Here is a 24,384-nt window from a genome sequence, read left to right as displayed (position 1 = left end):
ACCTGCAGCCAGGCTAAGCAAGCTGTCACACCTAGCTCTGTTCCAGAAACTTCAACCAGGACCCCGTCAGGGGTGATGGAACCGGACCCCACCCCACATCTGCAACAGCAGTAGTGGATCCAGTCCCAGAGACCCAGACAGAGCCAGTCCCAGAACCAGAACCAGTGGAACAACCAGGACCAGAACCATTGCCAGTATCAAATCCAGTACTTGCAACCCCAACACCAGAGGGCTCCACCAAACCTGCACCGGCAGCAGCAGATAACCCTACACAAGAGGCTCAGCCAGAGCCTGAACCCCAACATAGTGCACCAGCAGAGAGCGGTTCACCATCAACAGAAACAGCCCCATCACCTGCATCACTTCCAGAGGGACCAAGCCTAGGTCCACAATCCAATGAGTAACTGATGTCTCCATCATCAAGGGAACACTTCCAGACTGAACAGGAAGCAGATGAAAGCCTCCAGAGAGCTCGGACGGCAGCACAGAGCAACCCACTGCCTCTCAGCTCTTCCAATCAATCCAGGTTTGTTGTAGAAAGAGGACTTTTATACAAGGAAACTCTTTCTGATGGACATCAGGAAGACTGGCATCCTCAGAGATAGTTGGTAGTTCCAACTAAGTACCGGGTAAAGCTATTAAGCTTAGCCCACGATCATCCTAGTGGCCATGCTGGGGTGAACAGAACAAAAGACCATTTGGGAAAGTCGTTCCACTGGGAGGGAATGGGCAAGGATGTTTCTACCTATGTCCAGTCTTGTGAGGTGTGCCAAAGAGTGGGAAAACCCCAAGACCAGGTCAAAGCCCCTCTCCAGCCACTCCCCATCATTGAGGTTCCATTTCAGCGAGTAGCTGTGGATATTCTGGGTCCTTTTCCAAAAAAGACACCCAGAGGAAAGCAGTACACACTGACTTTCATGGATTTTGCCACCCAATGGCCGGAAGCAGTAGCTCTAAGCAACACTAGGGCTAACGAGGGGTGTCAGGAACTATTGGACATTTTTGACAGGGTAGGTTGGCCCTCCGACATCCTCACAGATGCAGGAACTAATTTCCTGGCAGGAACTATGGAAAGCCTTTGGGAAGCTCATGGGGTGAATCACTTGGTTGCCACCCCTTACCATCATCAAACAAATGGCCTGGTGGAGAAGTTTAATGGAATTTTGGGGGCCATGATATGTAAATTCGTAAATGAGCATTCTAATGATTGGGACCTAGTGTTGCAGCAGTTGCTTTTTGTGTAATGCTTTTGCTGGGAACATATCAGGAATGCAGCCTTACAACTGTTAGTTAGTAAGTAATCTAGCTAGAAATGCATTAGATTTCCTTTTGTTTAATGGCTGGTAAAATAAACTGTGCTGGATGGAATGTATATTCCTGTTTTTGTGTCTCTTTGTAACTTAAGGTTTTGCCGAGAGGGATTCTCTATGTTTTGAATCTGATTACCCTGTAAGGTATTTACCATCCTGATTTTACAGAGGTGATTCTTTTACCTTTCCTTTAATTAAAATTCTTTTTTTAAGAACCTGATTGATTTTTCATTGTTCTCAAGATCCATGGGTTTGCGTCTGTGTTCACCTGCACAAATTGGTGAGGATTCTTATCAAGCCCTCCCCAAGAAAGGGGGTGCAGGGCTTGGGGGGATATTTTGGGGGAAGACCTCTCCAATAGGGCTCTTTCCATGGTCTTCGTGTAAAACATTTGGTGGTGGCAGCATAGGGTTCAAGGACAAGGCAAAGTTTGTACCTTGGGGAAGTTTTAACCTAAGCTGGTAAGAATAAGCTTAGGGGGTCTTTCATGCAGGTCCCCACATCTGTACCCTAGAGTTCAGAGTGGGGAAAGAACCTTGACATGGTGGCAGAGTGGTGGGATCATTTTGATCCAGAAGCACAGCAGGATTTTAAAAGGTTGTGTAAAAGAGGATTGCAGCTGTTTATAGTTTAATGAGAGGTTTTCCTATTTTCATAATGAAGGAATGTTTGTGTGAATGAATCTTATAGGATGCCATTAAAATTGATTATTGAACTCCTAATAGGGTGTGCTTAAGTCTGAGGCCTGATTTTCAGCCCACTGATTTCCATGCGAGCATAAACAGATCCTATATTTTAAAACAATGCATATCTATGCTGCACACACAAAAGCCTACATTTCCAAAGACTGGTCTCCCCTTTTGCACTGCATATATTTTCACCTGCATTTTATAGAAGTAAAGCTCTGCTCCCATGATAGTAAACATTCTAACGTCTGTACTTTGCCTAGGCAAAACCAGCACTTTCTAAATGTGTGCAAACTCGGCACTGGTGCGCTGACCCGCAAAGTGCAGACACAGGTATGTGCACAAAAAATTGGGAAGGTACATGCACAGAGGCTCAGGTAAAAGTCTGGCTGAATGCTGACCTCCAAAAAGGCCACTAAATGTTTGAGTAAAATCGATAAGAAATTCTCAAGAGCCAAATCCTGCATTCCTTACTCACGCAAAATTCCCCATTTCAATCACTGAGTGTTTTCGGTGCACAAAAACACAGGACTGAACCTTAAATGTAGAAATAAGGCACATTTTAAATAGTGAAGGTAATGAGCCAGCAGTACCATTTTAAAATGGTTGTGGTGGATTATCCAGCACTGGCAATTTTTAAATCAAGACTGGATGTTTTTTCTAACAGATATGTGCTAGTTTAAACAGGAGTTACTAGAAGATCTGTGGCCTGTGCTGTATAGGAGGTCAGACTAAATGATCCCAATGTTCCTTTCTGGCATTATAATTGATGCATGTATCCACAGAAAAGCCTCTCTCAAGATTTAGGGGCTGATCCAGATCTGCCCACTGTGATAACTATCTTTATAGCATTCGGTGTGAAGTGGGAGCAGAGCTAAAAACAATTCAAAGCCTGTATACACAAAGGTATCTGAACAATCCTCGGATTACGGTTTTATTCAAAGAAAAACACAGAACAGTACCAATGAGAAGGAAGAAGGAGCCTGACCACTTTGGAACAGGGAGCGGAGGGGATTTTGCCCGTTGTAAAGAGCTTCCACAGCTGCAAATCTGTCAGTCTGCCACTCATCTAGATTTCTACACCATACAAACTCCTGCCCACACTCTGTGCTTCCCAAGTTTGTGCGGCAGCTCATAAGAGGGAAAAGGGGATGTACCACAAGCAGTGCAGTGTAGTCATTGACAGGGCTGCTTGAATATAAGAACATAAGAACAGCTATCCTGGGTTAGACCACAGGTCCATCTAGCCCAGTATCTTGTCTTCTGACAGTGCCCAATTTCAGGTGCATCAGAAGAAATGAACAGAACAGGTAATCATCAAGTGATCCATCCTGTCATCCATTCCCAGCTTCTGGCAAACAAAGGCTAGGGACACCATCCCAGCCCATCCTGGCAAATAGCCATTGAAGGGTCTATCCTCCATGAACTTATCTAGTTCTTTTTTGAACCCTTGCACTCAGAGCAAATCCCCAAACTGTGTGGAGCACTTGTTGGAATAAATGAAGACATGCACCTAAGCCAGCTGGTGTTAAGCAAAATGGGGAGCAAAGCAATCGCCTGCTCAGGTATGTATCTTTGCTTTCTGCATTGGCACAGCTCTTCTACATCTTTTCAGCCAATGCAGGATTTGGCCCACAGTTTGGAAGCAGCAAACACAAAATGTTTTGAGATTTTTAGGACACTGACCACTGATTGTTCAAAGCATTTCACCACTGCAAGATGAGTGAAGGTGGAGTATATAGACATGGTGGCATTTTGTCATGACTATGAGATATGTAGCTAATGAAAACAAAATGTGAAACGAAGTTGATCTTACTTAAAAACCTGCACACAAATCTGTAATGATTAGGTGACCTTTGTTTCTGTAATCTGTACTGAGAAAAGCTCTATTGTGGAAACATTGATATTTTGTGAATATTGCTTCATTTAATAAACCAAAGTTTAATTTTCTTGAATAGAGAATATGAACACTAGGAAATGTGAAATATAGAACAATCCTGCTTCATTGTGGATAGAGATTTGGTGACAATCTTTTTTTTCAACTACAATTTATTGATTGTATAATGGACTAGTCAGGGGTATGATATAATTTAACTGTCTTTTCTGTGCAAAGTATCGTAATGCAGAGTTGCCAAGTCTTACAATTTTATCGTGAGTCTAACAATATTTGGTATTATTCTTCAAGTCCCAGATTCTGGATGCTCAGCTTTCATTTCCTAGCCTTCAGGGTTGTGGACAAAAGTGTGAAAACATGATGCAAGAGTGCTTCAAGGGTTCGAAAGCAAATAAAGAGCCATCTTAACATTTTCACTTTTAAATGTCATGTTTTAGGGTTAGAAGGAGTGGGAATGTGAAGAAATGAATGTGGTTTATAAGAGTGACCATTTTATGAGGAATTTTAGAGTTGTTTTAGGAAGGTGCAGATAAACTGGAAAGCTCTCAACCTTACAAATCAAAATACATCATTAAAATGTAATTAAAGCAAAGAAGGGAGTTTAGGATTATTTGAAATAAGATAAATTCAAGTTAAGATTTTCAGGAATCCGTGCCTAATGCCAGAGTCCCAGATCTATATTTAGGCACCTGATTTCAGGAGGGCTGAGCACCAAGCATCTCCCACTGAAGTCCTTGGGCACTGCGCACGAGAAAAAAAATCAAGCAACTTATTTAGGTGCCCAAATATGGACTATAACTAACTCAGATTCAGAGCTGGAGTTAAAGCCCACAAGGGATCCAAAGCTTGAACTTAAACTTCTGACTAGAGTTAAGAGCCAAGTTGCTGCATCTTCACTGCCATTTCAGCCTGAGTTAGTTAACTAGGGTTAGCTAACCAAAGGTAAGAACACACTTTTTTTTTTTGCATTGTAGACCTACCCAAAGGGGGTCTGGCCTATCAAAGAACAGCTAAAATGTGTAATATTAGCCCTCATTACAAATTTCTCAGTTACATTTTACTGGAAATCTGCTGCTAAACAACCTGCTATATTAACTCATGTGTCAGTTATGAAAGAACCCTGCATACATTGAATCAGATATTTTTAAAAATCTTCTATGAAACTAATACCTTGAATTATTTAAAAAATTGTTGTCTGAATTATGTAAAAGGTAAACAGCCTCTCCCACATTTCTCCTATATTTACATATATGGTATTCTGTGCCCGTGAAGAGACAGATATAAGACCAAGTAAGTATATTACCAAATGAGGGTTACACTCTACCAGCTTTACTCCCAGTGAGAAGCACCTCCTCTGCAAGAAACACCATTAAAATAAATGTGATTACTTTCAGAGTGAGGTGCTACTCAACATCAGCACAGAGGGCAGGATTTGGCTTGAGTGAATAATTTATCAGACTGTCAAAAACAACCTTTGTGGTTGAAGGATGTAACCATGATCAGTGCTATCTGTGGTTTAATATTTTTAGTATTTTCTGTATGTTTCATTGTACAATTTAGAAGTTTGCAATAAAAAGATCTATTTAAAATAATTGGCTGTTTATTATTCATATAGTACCCACAGTTGTAGGTACCTACCCTGAAGAGTTTAGAACCGAAGGCCCTGATTCTGCATAAACATACACTACATATGCCCTCTTTTAACTTTTTGCACTGATTTAGTCCCATTAAAGTTGCCTTTGAAGAATCAAGGTCTGAAAGGACACTAAGACCAGTGAAGACATGAAGGATAAGAGTCTTCTGAGTTCACAAATACTGAAAAAGCACCAGAGCAGCTGACACATGCCAAAAGGAAGCAGAGATCAGAGCACTGAATCAGAGCTATCAAACTCTGTGCCAGACATAGTGAGGATTCCCCCGTCTAAGTGAAGATAGTAATCAGCCTCCTTTGTATTATCCTCTGCTGCAGAACTTGATAAATGCAACATGTTTTAAAGAATGCAATGATATTTCCTCTGCTGAGAGAGGGAGAGAAAGAGAGAGTGTGTTGGGGATGGAGGGGGTGGAAGAAGGCACAGGTTGGTTGGGAATAACATCATATAACCTGGAAGTCTCTCCGAGCAGTGTGTGAGCCACAGCAGAATAGTTTATGAGTGTCATTCCTGGAAGTGCACACACATTGCTGTGGGCTAGTCTGGTGGCCTGGCACCGCTTTTGTCATTTTACCTGGAAGGTTTTATTCCCAAATAGAAGCATGTTCATGGAATATAGCTCCCTCTGCATAGATTTTATGGAGAGCAGGTGCTCTGTTGGACACCTTAGGAGATCAGGAACTTTGCCTTGGCTCTCTGTTGTGAGAAGATACAAGAATAGGAGCCAGGCTTGTTCTTAATGTAAAATTAATATACCTGGGACAATTCTTAATATGCAAAGGAGATGTGTGAAATTGCACAACCCCAGCTGTGGATTTCAGACAGGATCAGGACTCTCACCCCAAGGCTGCTGGAGAGTGGCCCTTCCCCACCTCCTTCTCTCTCTCTCCTCTGAATTTTCCCCCACCCGGATCATAAGAATATACCCATTAAAAAAGCAAAGGTGAAAATAAGCACTGCCAGAGACCCCCAACCTCACTAGTCAGCACCAGCAGTGACAGGTCCCAGGACATGGTGGCAAAGGAGCAGGCTGGGAAGAACAGGGGAGACTGATGCCAAAGTGTCCCATCCAACAAACCCGAGCAGTATACAGAAGCTTAGGTATAAGATCACTTCCAAAAGGCACCAGCAATGAATTCCTGTTCCTAACAGAACAAGGATTTCAGTACTACCAACCAACGCAGTATCAGTCAGAGCTGGAATGAGGCCAAAGTGGTAATTTATTTTGCCTTCATTTCTCTAATGAAACCTCAGTGGAGCTGCCATAATACTGCCCAGATGCAGTGCGTGGCTCTGGAGAAGGCAGTCTAACTACACATGGGTTTTGATCTAAATGGAAGGCCCGATCCAACGCTCCCTGACGTTAATGACCAGACTCCCATTCATTACAATGGAAGTTGGATCAGGCTCTTATTGCATAACTACTGGGAAAACAAAAACACCAAAGAGCAGGTTTCAGAGTAGCAGCAGCAATGCTAACTCAATTCCTCTCCCTGTGTACATCTGGGAGTTTATCCTTACCCTGACTGCTCCCGTTGTATTGACCTCAAGCATTTAATCAAACCTGTTCCCTAGTTTAATCTATTTATTAATGATATTATTAATTATTATTAATTATTCAGTGAACCTGGATTAAGGGATCCACATCTAGGTTTAATTAATATTTGATCTGGAGAGATTGCCAGTTTGGGGTTTGCCTGGGTTGACTTCTCAGCAACCAGAAACAAAACAATGTCAAAAGGTGCTTCAAGTTCTCCAGGTCAAATAACTGTGTACGATCCTGCATTACCTTTTATCAAGTTCTCTTGTCCTAAAATCTCACATTGCTCTTAGAGAAGACCATGACTATCGATGCCTCTGTCAGCCTGGCTCTGAGTGTCAAAGCAAATGTGAAACCTCACATGTAAATTATGTAAGCTCCTTCGGTTAGTTACCTTTAAATCTTTTATAGAGGTGCAGTTTCTAAGCAATTTCAATTAGTGATCACTGTATGCAGGTTTTAGGAAGCGCATGGGTGTGCACCATGCATTCTTTTGTTCAGTCCCAGAAATTGCTTAGTACTATTTCAGGATGAGAGTTAAATTGGAGGATGTTTACACAGCAATTTAGTAGGTACTGAACTAACCATGCGGGGAAACTCCTTGTTTTTAGTCCAAGAAGCACTGATCTGAATCATATCGTGTCACCACTGATGAGTGGCTTGTAGTGGATCTTTGCACATCCACTATTTCAATATGTTACACCACAGGAAGTAAGGAGCAATTTTAAAACAGTTCTTATTTGTTTTCATCCCTTTACATTAACTTGCTAGCTGGGCCGATGGAGGGGTGTGTTCAAACAAATGATTTCCTGCTCTCTTTCTGAAAACTATCAGTTATCAGGTGCATAGACCCACAACGTTCAAGCATGACCTTAGTCCAAATTGAAGGGCATTTTAATTAGACAACATTTGCGGGAGAGGGGACACGCACAGCCCTTGGGGCTCGGTCTGCAGATGTATCCTGCTGTGTTATAAAATGCGTGCAGAGATCTCATCAACGTGCAGCAGCGGCTGTTATCAAAACAATGCACCACGCCACGGCCTTAACTGTCCAAGCAATTAAACAGAGCGCGGCTCTTACCTTTCGGACCCCACTAAAGCCGTATTCGGCCGCGAGTTGCTTCGCTTCTGGCTCGCCCCCTCGGTGCAGCTCCACCCAGAAATGATTCGTGTAGACGGCTATTTCAGCGGATGCCAACAGAAGGAGACCCAGCCAAAAGAGCCCAGCGATCGTCCACGGGGTAAGGCGCCCCCCCGTCATGGCTCTCTCCGCGGGAGCGGGAGCGGGAGCGGACACCCACCAGCCCGCCGCCGCGGGGAGTCCGGGCTTGGAGGGAGGCTAAGCAGGGCGCTGCTGAAGGCGCCGCCTCAGCCGGTGCGCTCCCTCGGCAGCTGGCGCGGCGCGGGAAGTCGGCGGGGCGGCTGGTGAGCGGCCGCGGGCGGGTCTGTGCGCGGGGGGCTCGCGGGCAGATCTGCACTGTCAGCGCCTCCTCGCCGCTCGTATCGGCGGCGGCTCCAGGAAAGCGCCAACCGGGCTGAGGTGAGATTGCAGCGCTGCCAATCACGTGCGGGGAGGAGGTGCGCGGGAGGCTGGGGGGGGGGGGCTTTCCTCTCCCCCCCTCCTCCCTCCCCTCCGCGCACGCCCGCAGCCCAGGGCTCGCTAACCCGGGGCGAGCGGTTCCCGCTGCTGCCTGGTTCAGCACCCTGGAGAATTCCTCCATGTCTCGGGGCAAGGCGGGGAGAAGCCCGGGGAGACGCACGCGCTGGGACCAGCAGCAGCGCTACCCCTGTGGCGCGTTTCACAGGGGGCGAAAGGCGTGTTTCCCTGCGGGGACGGTGCTGAGCCAGGCGGGCAGGAGATGCTCCTTACCCCATGCTTCAGTCCCAAATGTTGGCATCAGTGCACCGGGGCTGCCGCCTTCCTGGCACGGGCTTTCCCCCGCCCATAACCGCTCTGGTCCCAGTGTCCCCCAGGCTTTGTGATACAGTGCACAAATCAAGTAGGTAAAGAAGGCTCCGGCACCCGCCGGGAACGGACATTTGGCGACCCTCCAGAGGACTCTAGCCTGGCTTCCCTCGCCCCTGCCATGATGAGAGAGGGATTGTTTATGTTTACAAGGACCGTGTCTTGGGTCCAGGGAGGAGGTCCAGGTCCACCACTGCGCAGCCTGAACTCGAGCTTGTGTCGTTTAGTCATTAGGTGAGGGCAGCTGAGCAGCCCAGAAAATGCAAGAGCCGACCACGTTGTTCCCTGTGCAGAGGGAAATATAAATCCGTGTCAGGGAAACGTACAAACAAAACCTTCGTTCCTGAGCCAGTGGGGAGGAAAACGACGCTAAACCAATTCAGATCTTTTAAAGAAATGAATGCTGTAGTGGCAGTTAAAGTAGTAAGGACTTATACGGCTTTTTCTAGGGGTGGCTGCATGAGGAAGCAAATACATGTGGGGTCAGGAGAAGTATTCTTGTGACCCAAGTTTCATCACACTATGTGTGTGTGAGACCTACCTGGATGTACATTCCGTCCAATAAACTCTTAAAGCACACTGAGAGGAAGAGAAACAAAGCAGCAATCCATGCAACCTCTGAGTGTGGTAAGCAGGTAATAAGATAGTCCGAGCTAAATTTATGGGCAAAACATTTATAAGAATGTATATTGTCATTTAAATAAGGCAATCATGGATGAGGGTGGGGGACACACAATGCACTAGCAGGGCTTCATACAAGGGATATAGCTTTAAAAGGGGGTGGAAACTCAGTTTTTTAGACAATAAGCCTTAAAAGCCCGCAAAGAGTCAATTTGCAAAACTCCAATGGGAATAAATAACACAGGAGACTGGATCCTAGGGTAGTTAGATTTCTGCAGGTTTACACAAATGTATTTATTAATGTGTCACTCAGAAAGAAACTCCTTCAGTTGCCCCATCCTATTTTAAAAAGGAAGCAACATTCCCTGAGGAACAGAAAAAAATACACTCCTTTGAGATGTAACAATTGTGTTGTTAGAGAGTGTGTGCCAAGTGGTTATTAATTTTGAAATAAATAGAGCAGTAGACTTGTGGTAATCCATTTTACAAATGGTTAAAATAGAGAAAAGATTAAAACAATTTGCATAAAAGAAGTTGTAAAACAGTAAAGATTAAAAGGTATATGGGTTGTCTTATTTTCATTATCCTAAAATACTCTCAAAAGAAGGAAGGAACAGATAACCACAGTGATAGAATAGACACTCCAAAACCAAATGGGAGCTGATGTATTGTGACAAATTATTGATTTCCTTCCTCTGCATGAAAATCCCCTACGCAGGGCAGAAGAAAAATGAAACTTGGGGCCTGATCCAAAACACATTAAAACCAAACTGAAAGCTTTAAAATGAATTACTAATGCTAAAAAAAGGTATGCATTACAAATGGAATATCGGGGAGAAAAGCAATCTCTCAACCTATTAAAGAGATTATGTCAATGGATTGCAGGTTTTTAGATGCCTGTTCAAAGAGCAAGTATTTACTGAAAATAATATACACTATTAAAAAAATCCAAGTTTTTTTTAATTGATCTGCTGACACTCCCATTGCAAAATGCCTTTTTTTTTTTTTAAACATGCTACTAAAGCATTTGACGTGTTCCTGGGGAATTTTGGTGCTCATGAAATTACAGGATGAACAGCACTAATTAGAGCTTGCCAGAGAGGAAGCAAGGACTGTAGTGACTTCTGCACAAAGTTTCTCAGGGACAGAAGGGGAAATTTCTAGGATCTACCTGCCTCAAAGAAGCCTAACTTCCCTATAAAAGTGTTTAGAAGAGTCCCTGCCCTCTAAAACCATCCCTCTGATCAATGCTTTCCACTTTGCTGCTGCCATATGTAAGGTGGAGCATCAATAACAAAAAAACTGTTCAGGTCTTTATAATCAGGAGCAAGGGAACAGGGCTTCCTGCCATTTCTGGTTGCCTTAGAGAGTTTGCCAACTGTTTGAGGTGAGGGAGAACAAAAAGGGAGGGACATTAGACAGAAAAGGGGATGAAGGAAAAGAGCAAGGAGGTAGCGAGCTTTGTGATTAAGGCACTGGACTTAGACTCAGGATACCTCGGTTCAATTCCCAGCTCTAGGACTGACCTGGGCCCAGATCCTCAACAGATATTTAGGTTGTGGATATGGGGCTTGTTGTGTAACCTCAGGCAGGGAAAATTCCATTAAATAGGTCCAGTTAAAGAAAAATAGTAGTTATGAGTCTGTGATCTCAGTCTAGAACCCAGTGGATCAGTTTCTATAGCTTAAAACTACCATAACTGGCAGTTCAAGTTAAGATGCTATAAATGAATGGACATGGCAACTGAACTACTCCATTGGCAGGGCAAATTGGTGAGGCACTCTGATAAATGTGTACTGCCATTGTCCTCCTATACTTCCTCTACAGACAAACCCGGGATAGCCAATCCATTTCCTACCCCAACAATTAAATTCTCTTCATTTTTCTTACAAAAAGAATCTGGAATTAGTACATGGCCAACAAAATGCAAACATTAGTTTAGGGATTGGGGGCAATACAATTGGATGGTACTATGCCAAAGAAGTCCCAATATGTCAAGGTGAATAGTAAATGCTTTTCCTCTGCATGGAAGCCAGTGGAGTTCTCTGAGAACAAGATTTAAATTGCTTAAATCTCTAATAGTACTAGTAAGCATGTGAGCAGTGGCATTTTGAAAAGCTGAAAACAGAACATTACAATAATCCAATTGCATGGTTATGAAAGAATGAATCATCATCCGAGCATCATTTTGAATAAGCTTGGGTCTCCCTTGGAAATTTTTTTTTTGGAAGTTGCCAAATGAGAATATAACCGTATTTCTCACTGGAATCTGAAGCAGCATCAAAGATAATACCTGGATTTGTAGCAACAGATATAGGAAAAAACAAGGGGTTATGGGGAGATTTGAAATGAAGGAGTCAAGTGCATTTTAGCAATTAATGGCATGAGATGGCATTGCTTCATTTTAGAAAGTTGGACATTCATGTTAGAAGTTATAAAGGAAGGGAGTGAGAAAAATAGTCTCTCTTCAAAGGCTAAGTGCTAGGACATATAGCCATGACCCTACTATGTACACAGGGACACTGGAGCGGGTTCCTGGGAAAAGGTTTCCCCAGAGCCAGAACATGTAAATAAAATAAAATAAAATAAAATAAAATAAAATAGGGCTTTGGAAAATACCTAGGGAGTGGGAGACCATGGAGGAAAACTTATGCTGTGACTACTTCAAGTAATGATAGGATCAAACATCACTTCAAAGCAATGCCATAACAAACAGGCTAGGTTTCCAACAAATGCCCCTATTATACCCTAAGTACCACATCTTAGCCAAGGTTATTTTCCTCAAAGAGAAAGACCAGTAAGTATCTACTAGTCTCTTCCACTCTTGGGCCAGAGACTCTTCATTCTATCTGCCTTCACTTAGTGGGGGCAGGTTCTCTCTGGCTTCTATCAGTGCTACTCATCACATCCACCAGATGGGTTCATTAAAAAATGACAGCCATTGTCCCTCTCCCCCATCTTTCTCTTTTGTGCTTATCCTAAAAGAACAAATTTAAAAAGAGAGAATTTGACCCAGAAACAGCCAATATCTTAAGGTTCATGCAAGCCCCTTAAATACTGTTTCAGAGCTGTGTATTGACTGAAGCATAGACTGATACGGGTCCAACAAATTCTGCTATCAGGCATTTACATTGCAGTAATTTCTGGAAGCCTACAAGGGTCAAGGCTCCATTGTGCTAAGTGCAGTAGTAGTGAATCGAAAGATGCCCGTACAATTCCAGGTACAGAGGTGATCTCTCAAATCTTCAGTACTTTGCTTTTAATAACTAACCACTACCAACATGGTACTTGCAGTACTTATATAGGAAATGCCGAGAGAATACTATGAATACAGCAGTAACATTCCTCAGTTAGCAAAGATTTACGGCTGGCAACTATTTTTGATAGTAAAGAAATAGTCACATGCTTGCACCTGCAACTGCAGATGCAAAATACTTGAATGCTCACATTAAATAGTCTAATATTTGTACACATGTTCATACTGGCACCTGTGAAGGTCACAGAGGCCAATTGATTTTGCTGGTGCATGTTTTTAAATATGTACATACATGCAATTATTATACTATTTAAAGTGTGTGTGCAGGTGTTAGTAGTCCACAGGTGTCTGTATCAACAAGGGGCAGTTGTATATATGCATGTACATAATTTAGTGCATACAGAAGGGAGCACAGCCTTGGAAAATTTAGATTTATGTATGTTATGTTAATAGAGCCCTGCTTGGGGTGAGAAGATTTGTCAAAATAAACACTGATACTAAAACTGTTGTAAAATGGGTTCGGGGACATTCAACCATAACAAAAGAGAGAATAGTAATCTGAACAATCATAGCAAATCAACTAATCAAACCAACAAGTGCTTCTCTAGACCAAGGATCAGTCCTCTATGTGCTTGGTGTACTTACTCTGGAGGGTTTCTAGAGTGTCCTGTGGCATTTGAAAAACCTCAGTCTGGACTAGTTGGTGGTATAACAATTTGAACAGACCTCTGCTGTTTGAGGTTGTTGGGCTTTTTGATTATAGATTTATTAATGCTGGCAACAGCATTTAAAGGTAACTGGCTCCTGATAGTCTGCATATTTTGCCTTAAAATAAGCTGCTGTTAATGGAGAAAGAGAGAGGATTAAAACATATACTGCTTTGCATTTAAGGTGTGTGAATCTAAGAGGTTGGCATTTAGCTGGTTCTACAACTAAAATAAGTCCCCTACCATCCCTTTTTAGTATTGTATTATCCTTCAAAACTTAGAACACTTGAAGTTCAGATGCACACTAACAATCTTCCAGTCTACAGTTTCTGGATTTCATAATCCTACATTCTTCAGAGCAGGAACCAGCAAAACATAGGATATTTATTGTACCTGTGCATATGTGAGCCATGGTGTCAGTTATCGGAGTAGCATGGAATTATAAGTACCAACAGAACAATATGGCAAAGTACATAGTGGAAAATGATTAATGTAATCAGTGAAAGCAGTTTCCCATACTTCATATTATATTTACTTTCACATGCACATGATCCAGAAAGATGAAAGGTGGGTTTAAAGATACATTTCAGCCTATGTGCCTGCTACATTTGGAAGGATGAAGAGAAGAATGTGAAATATTGTTAAACTATAATTTATGCAATAAATTCACAGGGGCTGTGTGCTTAAGCCTTGATTCAGCAAAGTACATTTAACTTTAAGCAGGAGCTTAAGCCTGGCTGACTTCAATGAGATTTAATTAACATAATTAAGTATTTTACTAAATAGAGCACACACAAAAATAGATGTGATTAGTCATAGGTGTAAGTGCTTTTCTGAATCAGGCCCTAAATAGCCAATGCAGAAAGTTCCCTTAAAGTGGTGAATTGAAATCATTGTGGGTAAAAAAACCCCACTTCTTCAGATGTCCTGGACCCCATCCCACACTCCAAACCCATGAAAGATTATGCCCAAATAAATCTGTTAGTCTTTAAAGTGCCACCAGATTCCTCATTTTTGTGGATACAGACTAACACGGCTACCCCTCTGATATTTAAATCAATGTATTTGTATGATGCATTTGTATTAAAAAGATAAGCTTGTCAGATTCAACAATTTTGTATCATTTTTATGACTTGTTAGAGAGAGTCTTCAGGGGAGGTCTGCGAGAGTGATTTTAGACCTAGAATTGCTCAGAGAAATCAGTGAGGCTTGGACCAGATGGCTTCTCGGTGACATTTTAGGAGATAACAATGGATGAAAAGAGGACTCATATGAGACTGGAGAATGCTGTGGGAAAGATCAGAAAACATTTAAGGGAAAATAACTTGGTTGAGGGCCAAGGGAAAAAAGAAAACCAAAAGGTTTACAAGACAATGGGGACACCTGGTAAGAGGCCAGGGGGAAATTGTAAAAGATATAGGGTTGGCTCAGAGAGGTACAGGTCATATATTAGTAAGGTTCAAAGTGACTAAGCATGGAGCTCAGAAGGGGAAATTAGAGAGACCCAAAGAAGGGGCTTCTGAGAAAATCCAGCTAACCAGATGACAAAACAGTAACGAATTACTCATTGGTCAGTGGGGGCAGGTGGCATGTAGATAAGGCATACACCAATACCTTCTCAACCCAATCAGGGCTCTAAACTGGAATCACTTGAATTTAACCTGAAGAAAGCCAGTTGAAAAGTTTAACAAAGTTTTTGGTGGGAAAACTGCATTTTTCCCACCATCAAAATGTTTCGCAGAAACATCTCAATTTCTATGAAATTTTCAATGGGAAAAAGTGAAAATGAATCATTTCAACTTACTGATTTAATTTCAATAATGTCAAAGTGTTTCTTATATAATTTATAGTTGTTTTAAATCATCAAAAACAAAACTCAGAATTTCTAAATCAAATTTATTCTGAATTTCTGTTCCACAAGAAATGTTGAAATTTCTGTTTAAGCTCCTGGGGGCAGGTGCTGTCGCTTTTGTTCTGTGTTTGTACAACCTTAGCTCACTGGTGACCTGTACCATGAGTAGGCATTACAATCATACAAATAATAAACATTTTATTTCAATTTTGAATAAACAGAAAATTTCAGAATTTTCCTTTTCTCCCCCGCACAATCAATAACTTTGAGAAACATAGTACACTGAAATTCCACCTTCCCTCAATATACACATTAGCTGCCATGATTTAGGAGATACTTATTGTTTGCTTGGGAAGGGATGAGAGAATCTTACTGTTGTATTTGGCCCCTCCCTAGCGATCATCAGATTTTTCATAGCAGAAAAGACACTAAGAGTGGAATTCATATATTTTCTAATGAAAACATAAATGCCTTTTTCCAGATTTTCAGTGCTACTGCTCTGTACATGTTGATTTTATCATCAGCCCCTTGTTCCAAGAGTAGAATAGATTGCATAGTACCAGAGTCAGCATAAGAAGGGAAACGAGATAGAAGCTGAATTTTGTACAAAGAAGAGGTGAGTTGATTCTGAAAGAGCTGGGTACTTATCAGTCAGGAGCTATGATATTCTATGGAATAAAAACACTGAGGAAGAAAGAGGCTGTTAGTGTAATCAAGATCCTCTTGTTAAGAAATTGTTGCTTTAGTTAGACAACATGTTTGCTTATGGCTGGGGAATAAGAAGTGAAATTCATCATTAGGTTAAGCCCATGAAAGTAAATGGAGTGGTGGGAGGGATATATTGGACTCATATCATCACTGGTGTTTCTTTACCCCATCTTTTAACCCCACACAAGTTTAAAAAAACTGTTTGAAAAAGGATAAGAATTCAAGACCCTGTTGCAGGTGTTACCTATAAAGCACTAAAACACTGGTCTGTGTCCAGCCAAAATAAAACTCTCCCAGCTGTAGAGAAGGGTAAGACAACCAGTAATTCATGGTCAGGAGAAAGGATGGATATTATTGGTACAAGTACGTAGCAGGTATAGGGGGGTTAAAGTACCTTTTATTCCTCTTCCACTCAATAATTATAGGGAGTTGTGCCCAATTAATTTTTGTGCTGCCTGTAGTTAAAAGGTGCAGCAAGATATAAAATGTACAATAGATACTGTCACTCTACATAATCCCTGGCATAAGCTTTGTTGAACTGGTGTCAAGGTTGAGAATACACATCACTTGGGTAAATTTGCATGCCATCAGTAATACAGGGTCCCTACAAGGGAAGGAGTCTATCCTGAGCCTCTTAGAGAGAGCACTAAGATTATGTCTAAACTGTGAGCTAGTGAGGTGGTTCTCCTGCTCGCATACAAGGACTCGTATTAGCTCTCATTGAGCTTGCATGAGTATAAGTAGCAGTGTAGGCATGGTAGCATGGGTATCAGCAGTGAAGGCATGGCTGAGTCATGCGAACTACAAACTCACCTGACGCTGGTGGGTATGCACTCAGCACAGCTCAGCTGTGCCTCCACGGTGGTTACATGGCTACTTATGCTCACGCTAGCTCGAGGAGAGCTAGCGTAAGTACGTGTACTCGAGTAGGGGATTCACACCCCTAGCTCGTAGGGTAGGGATAGGGAATGCCCTCTGAGACATTTGCAACTCAAGCCACTTCGCAAACCAGTGCTGTGCAGTGCACATTTTTTGGTACTCGCCCCACCAGCGGTACTAGTGCAGGATCATCACTATCTTCAGACATGTTAAAGCCTTTATGGAAGAGGATGACCCAGGGAAGATAGAGGAAGGCAGTGATATAGTTACCGGCATTTTCAAATTTAAGGGGTCTGCTACATGCCTTTTTTAGGTTACAGCCTTTTTTATTAAAAGCTAAGAAGACAATCTGATCAAATGACAAGTTACAAAGCAGACAAGACGGGAACTCAAAAATGGGAAGGACAGGAAGCCAGGGTCTCTATGGGGCAAAGTTAAGGTTGTTTGAGTGAAGTAGTTCCATACGTTGAAAAGTTTGGGTTTTTTTTCAAGTTTATCCTTAACTTTGACTCTCCTCATTTTCTAAAGTGTCCATGAAGATGTCTGCTTGCTTTCTTTATTCATGTTGGCACAGTGACAAAGATTAAAAAGCAGTTTGGGTGAATAGCATTTTAACAGAGATTTGCCCTTAAAGCTCAATATTTTCTACTTCAGATAAAATTTCCATAGCCCAGTGAAAATGAAAGGCCAGTGGAAGAAAAATGAACATCCTTCCATCTCTGCTGGGGCTTCTTTGATTACTCTTGTTCCGGTCATTCTTCTGTCAGTTGCTGCCAGAAGGAACAAAATATTAAGAAGCCCCAAAATGGGTTGGGGCATGTCTTGGGTAAGTTTGTTCATTTTCTTTTCATACTGATTTCACACATTCACAGCTTATCCCCCAGGAGAATGCTGCTGACCAGCTGTTAGTTTCCCCATGTTGTGTGTGAAAAATCTCAAACAACCAAAACATTGCTTGAAGCAGAATGTCCCAGAATAACAGTTTTCAGTAAGTAAATCAATTTATTTATTTCTATCAACATGTATGTTCATTAGCCTCCCTTTGGAGTGGTCTTTACGCTTTGTAGCGTTCTGCTGTCTCAACCTAAGGACTTGGCCAAATCCTTTCTCCCTTTTAATCAATCAGCTTTTGCAACTGTTGGTTTTAGGGCTTTTAGCTGAGGGATGTGTGTGGGGTTTGAGCTGGGCAAATGCTGAAGATTTTCTACAAACATTTGTTCAAATATGTACGGGTTAGATTGTAATGAGTCCTAAGACAGCCATGCAGTGTGTGGTGAGGGGGGAAAGCCTCCCTTCCAACCCCTATGTGCATGCTACTCATGGGCCTAGGTCCTGTGCAGAATGCTGCAGGCCAGATGCTCCCTCTAGACAGCAAGTGAGCAAGGAGATAAAGAGAGATGGAGGAGAAGGTGGAACCTTGGTGGCATCCCTATGCACTAGCCAGCTGAGGTGGGTAGGTGCACAGAGAGAAGTAAGTTGCATGCTTTCAAGAGGGAAGCATGGATGGAATTGCAGCTGCTGCAGGAGCTTCCTTCCTTCCTTCCACTGCAGGAGCTGCTGTTGCCCATTGCCACTACTCATGGCTAAGTGCAAAAAGCACAATACCGCCTCAGGATCCTATTCAGTAAAGCATTTAAGCATGTGCTTAAGTCCCATTGACTCCAATAGGAATTAAACCAGTGCTTACAAATGAAGGTACAGAAATAGTCCCTTTCTCTTTGTTTCCTATGAATAATTGCGCAACTGAGTTTTACTCACATGGATGTTCCTGGATAGTGAATGTCAAGTTTGCACACAACAGTATTTATGGAAACTGAAGTTTAAGCTGACATGTGAGTATTTGTACCAAAAGTGCTCATTCACTCATCCAGTGAGTGTACAGAAACAATGTTGGAAATATCAAACACACAGATGCAATTTTCAGAGAGGTAGGAGGAAGGGCAGTGTAGATACAAGTCTAATAGGTTATACTGGTAGTAAAATAACCGTGCCTAATAGGGTACAGAATGTGAGTGAGGCCAAACAGCAAAAATTAAGATGTTTGTACACTAATGCAAGGAGCCTAGGTAATAAAATGGAGGAACTAGAGTTACTGGTGCAGGAAGTGAAACCAGATATTATAGGTATAACAGAGACCTGGTGGAATAGTAGTCATGACTGGGCTACAGGTATTGAAGGGTATGTGCTGTTTAGGAAAGACCGAAATAAAGGTAAAGGTGGTGGAGTAGCACTGTATATCAATGATGAGATAGAATGTAAAGAAATAAGAAGCGATGAAATGGATATGACCGAGTCTGTCTGGGCAACAATTAAATTGGGGAAGAAAACTATTAGAGCCTCCCCTGGGATAGTGCTTGGGGTGTGCTATAGACCGCCGGGATCTAATTTGGATATGGATAGAGCCCTTTTTAATGTTTTTAATAAAGTAAATACTAATGGAAACTGTGTGATCATGGGAGACTTTAACTTCCCAGATATAGACTGGAGGACGAGTGCTAGTAATAATAATAGGGCTCAGATTTTCCTAGATGCGATAGCTGATGGATTCCTTCAGCAAGTAGTTGCTGAACCGACTAGAGGGGATGCCATTTTAGATTTGGTCTTGGTGAGTAATGAGGACCTCATAGAGGAAATGGTTGTAGGGGATAATCTTGGCTCAAGTGATCATGAGCTAATTCAGTTCAAACTGAATGGAAGGATTAACAAAAATAAATCTGCAACTAGGGTTTTTGATTTCAAAAGGGCTGACTTTCAAAAATTAAGGAAATTAGTTAGGGAAGTGGATTGGACTGAAGAATTTATGGGTTTAAAGGTAGAGGAGGCCTGGGATTATTTTAAATTAAAGCTGCAGAAGCTATCGGAAGCCTGCATCCCAAGAAAGGGGAAAAAATTCATAGGCAGGAGTTGTAGACCAAGCTGGATGAGCAAGCATCTTAGAGAGGTAATTAAGAAAAAGCAGAAAGCATATAGGGAGTGGAAGAAGGGAGGGATCAGTAAGGAAAGCTACCTTATTGAGGTCAGAATATGTAGGGATAAAGTGAGACAGGCTAAAAGTCAAGTAGAGTTGGACCTTGCAAAGGGAATTAAAACCAATAGTAAAAGGTTCTATAGTCATATAAATAGGAAGAAAACAAAGAAAGAAGAAGTGGGACCGCTAAAAACTGAGGATGGAGTGGAGGTCAAGGATAATCTAGGCATGGCCCAATATCTAAACAAATACTTTGCCTCAGTCTTTAATAAGACTAAAGAGGATCTTAGGGACAATGGTAGCATGATAAATGGGAATGAGGATATGGAGGTAGACATCACCATATCTGAGGTAGAAGCGAAACTCAAACAGCTTAATGGGACTAAATCGGGGGGCCCAGATAATCTTCATCCAAGAATATTAAAAGAATTGGCACAAGAAATTGCAAGCCCATTAGCAAGAATTTGTAATGAATCTGTAAACTCAGGGGTTGTACCGTATGATTGGAGAATTGCTAACATAGTTCCTATTTTTAAGAAAGGGAAAAAAAGTGATCCAAGTAATTATAGGCCTGTTAGTTTGACATCTGTAGTATGCAAGGTCTTGGAAAAAATTTTGAAGGAGAAGGTAGTTAAGGACATTGAAGTCAATGGTAAATGGGACAAAATACAACATGGTTTTACAAAAGGTAGATCGTGCCAAACCAACCTGATCTCCTTCTTTGAGAGAGTAACAGATTTTTTAGATAAAGGAAACGCAGTGGATCTAATTTACTTAGATTTTAGTAAGGCGTTTGATACTGTGCCACATGGGGAATTATTAGTTAAATTGGATAAGATGGGCATCAATAGGAAAATTGAAAGGTGGATAGGGAATTGGTTAAAGGGGAGACTACAACGGGTCCTACTGAAAGGTGAACTGTCAAGTTGGAGGGAGGTTACCAGTGGAGTTCCTCAAGGATCAGTTTTGGGACCAATCTTATTTAATCTTTTTATTACTGACCTGGGCACAAAAAGTGGGAATGTGCTAATAAAGTTTGCAGATGATACAAAGCTGGGAGGTATTGCTAATTTAGAGAAGGACAGGGATACCCTACAGGAGGATCTGGATGACCTTGTAAACTGGAGTAATAGGAATAGGATGAAATTTAATAGTGAGAAGTGTAAGGTCATGCATTTAGGGATTAATAACAAGAATTTTAGTTATAAGCTAGGGACGCATCAACTAGAAGTAACGGAGGAGGAAAAGGACCTTGGAGTATTGGTTGATCATAGGATGACTATGAGCTGCCAATGTGATATGGCTGTGAAAAAAGCTAATGTCATCTTGGGATGCATCAGGAGAGGTATTTCCAGTAGGGATAAGGAGGTTTTAGTACCATTATATAAGGCACTGGTGAGACCTCACCTGGAATACTGTGTGCAGTTCTGGTCTCCCATGTTTAAGAAGGATGAATTCAAACTGGAACAGGTACAGAGAAGGGCTACTGGGATGATCCGAGGAATGGAAAACTTGTCTTATGAAAGGAGACTCAGGGAGCTTGGCTTGTTTAGCCTAACTAAAAGAAGGTTGAGGGGAGATATGATTGCTCTCTATAAATATATCAGAGGGATAAATACCAGAGAGGGAGAGGAATTATTTAAACTCAGTACCAATGTGGACACAAGAACAAATGGATATAAACTGGCCACTAGGAAATTTAGATTAGAAATTAGACGAAGGTTTCTAACCATCAGAGGAGTGAAGTTTTGGAATAGCCTTCCGAGGGAAGTAGTGGGGGCAAAAGATCTATCTTGCTTTAAGATTAAACTCGATAAGTTTATGGAGGAGATGGTATGATGGGATAACATGGTTTTGGTAATTAAATATTCATGGTAAATAGGCCCAATGGCCTGTGATGGGTTTTTAGATGGGGTAAGATCCAAGTTACCCGGGAAAGAATTTTCTGTAGTATCTGGCTGATGAATCTTGCCCATATGCTCAGGGTTTAGCTGATCGCCATATTTGGGGTCGGGAAGGAATTTTCCTCCAGGGCAGATTGGAAGGCCCTGGAGGTTTTTCGCCTTCCTCTGTAGCATGGGGCACGGGTCACTTGCTGGAGGATTCTCTGCTCCTTGAGGTCTTCAAACTACAATTTGAGGACTTCAATAGCACAGATATAGATGTGAGGTCTTTTTTAGGAGTGGTGGGTGAAATTCTGTGGCCTGCATTGTGCAGGAGGTCAGACTAGATGATCATAATGGTCCCTTCTGGCCTAAATATCTATGAATCTATGAATCTATGAATTCTTAGGGTTTAAAGAAAAAGCAGCAAAATAGTGCTGAATCCTTTTGAACAAATACATTTGAGAAAATATGGATCTATTCACAAACATTCTAGGAGCAGAAAAGAAGGTTAAATTCAACAGATAAATCAATTGTGAATTATTTGCTCAGCTATAATACTAGACATGGGATAATTCTCCTTTTTATGCAACTGTACAAATTCTACTTACTAGACTGCCCCAATGATAAATCCAGATTGTGATAACTACATAAAGTGATGTTGCATATGTCATTTAAATGTGGTTTACATTTTTAAATGACTAAGTATATATAATTACATGAAGCCATTAAAACAACAAGGAGTTCGGTGCCACCTTAAAGACTAACTGATTTATTTGGGCATAAGTTTTCGTGGGTAAGAAACCCACTTCTTCAGATGCATGGAGTGAAAATTACAGATACAGGCATAAAATATATATTGGCACATGAAGAGAAGGGAGTTACCTTACAAGTGGAGAACCAGTGCTGACAGGGCCAATTCAGTCAGGGTATATGTAGTCCACTCCCAATAACTGATGAGGAGGTGTCAATACCAAGAGAGGGAAAATTGCTTTTATAGTGAGCCAGCCACTCCCAGTCCATATTCAAGCCCAAAAATTGATGGTGTAAAATTTGCAAATGAATTGTAGCTCTGCAGTGTCTCTTTGAAGTCTGTTTTTGAAGGTTTTTTGTTGAAGAATGGCTACTTTAAAATCTGTTATTGAATGTCCAGGGAGATTGAAGTATTCTCCTACTAGCTTCTATGGGTTACCATTCCCAATGTCCAATTTGTGTCCATTTATCCTTTTACATAGAGACTGTCCAGTTTGGCCAATGTACATGGCAGAGAGGCATTGCTGGCACATGAGGGCATATCACATGAGTAGATGTGCAGGTAAATGAGCCCTAGATACAACCACATTTGCTCCAATGTCTACAGCTAAGCCTTAAAATACAACTGCATTTGCTCTAATCCCTCAGACAGAGACAAACACCTACAAGATCTCTATCAAGCATTCTTAAAACTACAATACCCACCTGGGGAAGTGAGGAAACAGATTGACAGAGCGAGATGGGTATCAGAAGTCACCTACTACAGGACAGGCCCAACAAGGAAAATAACAGACCACCACTGGCCACCACGTACAGCTCCCAGCTAAAACCTCTCCAGTGCATCATCAACGATCTACAACCTATCCATCATAGGACCCAACCACACCAGCCACACCATCAAGGGCTCATTCACCTGCACATCTACTAATGTGATAGATGCCATCATGTGCCAGCAATGTCACTGAAGATGGTGTTCAGAAAAGAAAATGTTTATAGTGTATTTTTTATTTTGAATTTCTTAGAAATAATTAAACTGTCATACAACTTTATACAATTCTTCACCTGCCAAAGAGTTTTTAGTGTTTGCCAGACACCTGGCAATGCTTCAGTTCTGTCAGTTTGGCCTCAGTAACTGAGCAGTTGAAACCTTCAGGATTGCAGCAAGGTGCGCATCAGATAGTTGTGTTTGGTATTTTGACTTGTTTATATTCATTGTGGAAAAAAGTGAGGCTGCCTCCATGCCTGACAACTAATGATTCTGCCTGGCAACTAGTGATGGTATCTCTGTCCCTCTCCCCCAGCCAATGGGAGCTGCAGGGGGTGGCACCTGCAGCAGACATTGCCAGCAGCACATCTGCATGTGTCTCTCCTCCACGGGCTGCACTGGGGAGGGTCTCGGGCTGCAGATGGCCCACGGGCCAGGACTTTGAGACCCCTGGTCTGTGTCATCTGTTATCGTTCCAGCTTCTCAGCTCTCATTTCCTTGTCACTGGTTGCACAAGTTGTTCAGTTTCTCTGTTTGTGCACTGTTGAGACAAATGCTTTTCATAATCTATACAGAGAATTTATGGGAGTGACGCAGCAATGAGGAGAGTTTGTGGGCTGTCAAAGATCAATCCAATCATTTCAACAGCTGTGAATGGTTCAGTACTTATCTTCTATCTTGATTTCACATATAATTGGTGAGAGCAGAATGTCAATGCCACTAG

The 24,384-nt window shown here is 41.9% G+C and overlaps 1 protein-coding gene and 1 long non-coding RNA gene across 4 annotated transcripts in view; one reads left to right on the top strand and one right to left on the bottom strand.

The window, feature by feature from the left end:
• The window catches only part of PCSK2 (proprotein convertase subtilisin/kexin type 2), a 203,363-nt gene extending 194,772 nt beyond the window's left edge, over positions 1-8,591 (bottom strand). The window contains exon 1 of the mRNA XM_048842753.2: positions 8,164-8,591. Coding sequence (XP_048698710.2) covers positions 8,164-8,343 — 180 coding nt within the window. The 5' untranslated portion in view covers positions 8,344-8,591. The remainder of the gene's footprint in view (positions 1-8,163) is intronic.
• Positions 8,247-23,729, top strand: LOC142071647 (uncharacterized). 3 transcript variants are annotated; one of them, XR_012667850.1, is made up of 4 exons: positions 8,247-8,323; positions 17,726-17,897; positions 23,158-23,237; positions 23,324-23,729. It is a non-coding gene; the product is annotated as an uncharacterized LOC142071647 (long non-coding RNA). The 3 variants fall into 3 exon arrangements; XR_012667851.1 differs by lacking the exon at positions 23,158-23,237; XR_012667852.1 differs by lacking the exons at positions 8,247-8,323; positions 17,726-17,897 and adding an exon at positions 18,808-18,903.
• The last annotated feature ends 655 nt before the right edge of the window (positions 23,730-24,384 follow it).

This window comes from Caretta caretta, chromosome 3 (assembly GCF_965140235.1).
Source record: "Caretta caretta isolate rCarCar2 chromosome 3, rCarCar1.hap1, whole genome shotgun sequence".
Classification (NCBI taxonomy): domain Eukaryota; kingdom Metazoa; phylum Chordata; order Testudines; family Cheloniidae; genus Caretta; species Caretta caretta.
This window is presented reverse-complemented; position numbering and strand designations above follow the sequence as displayed.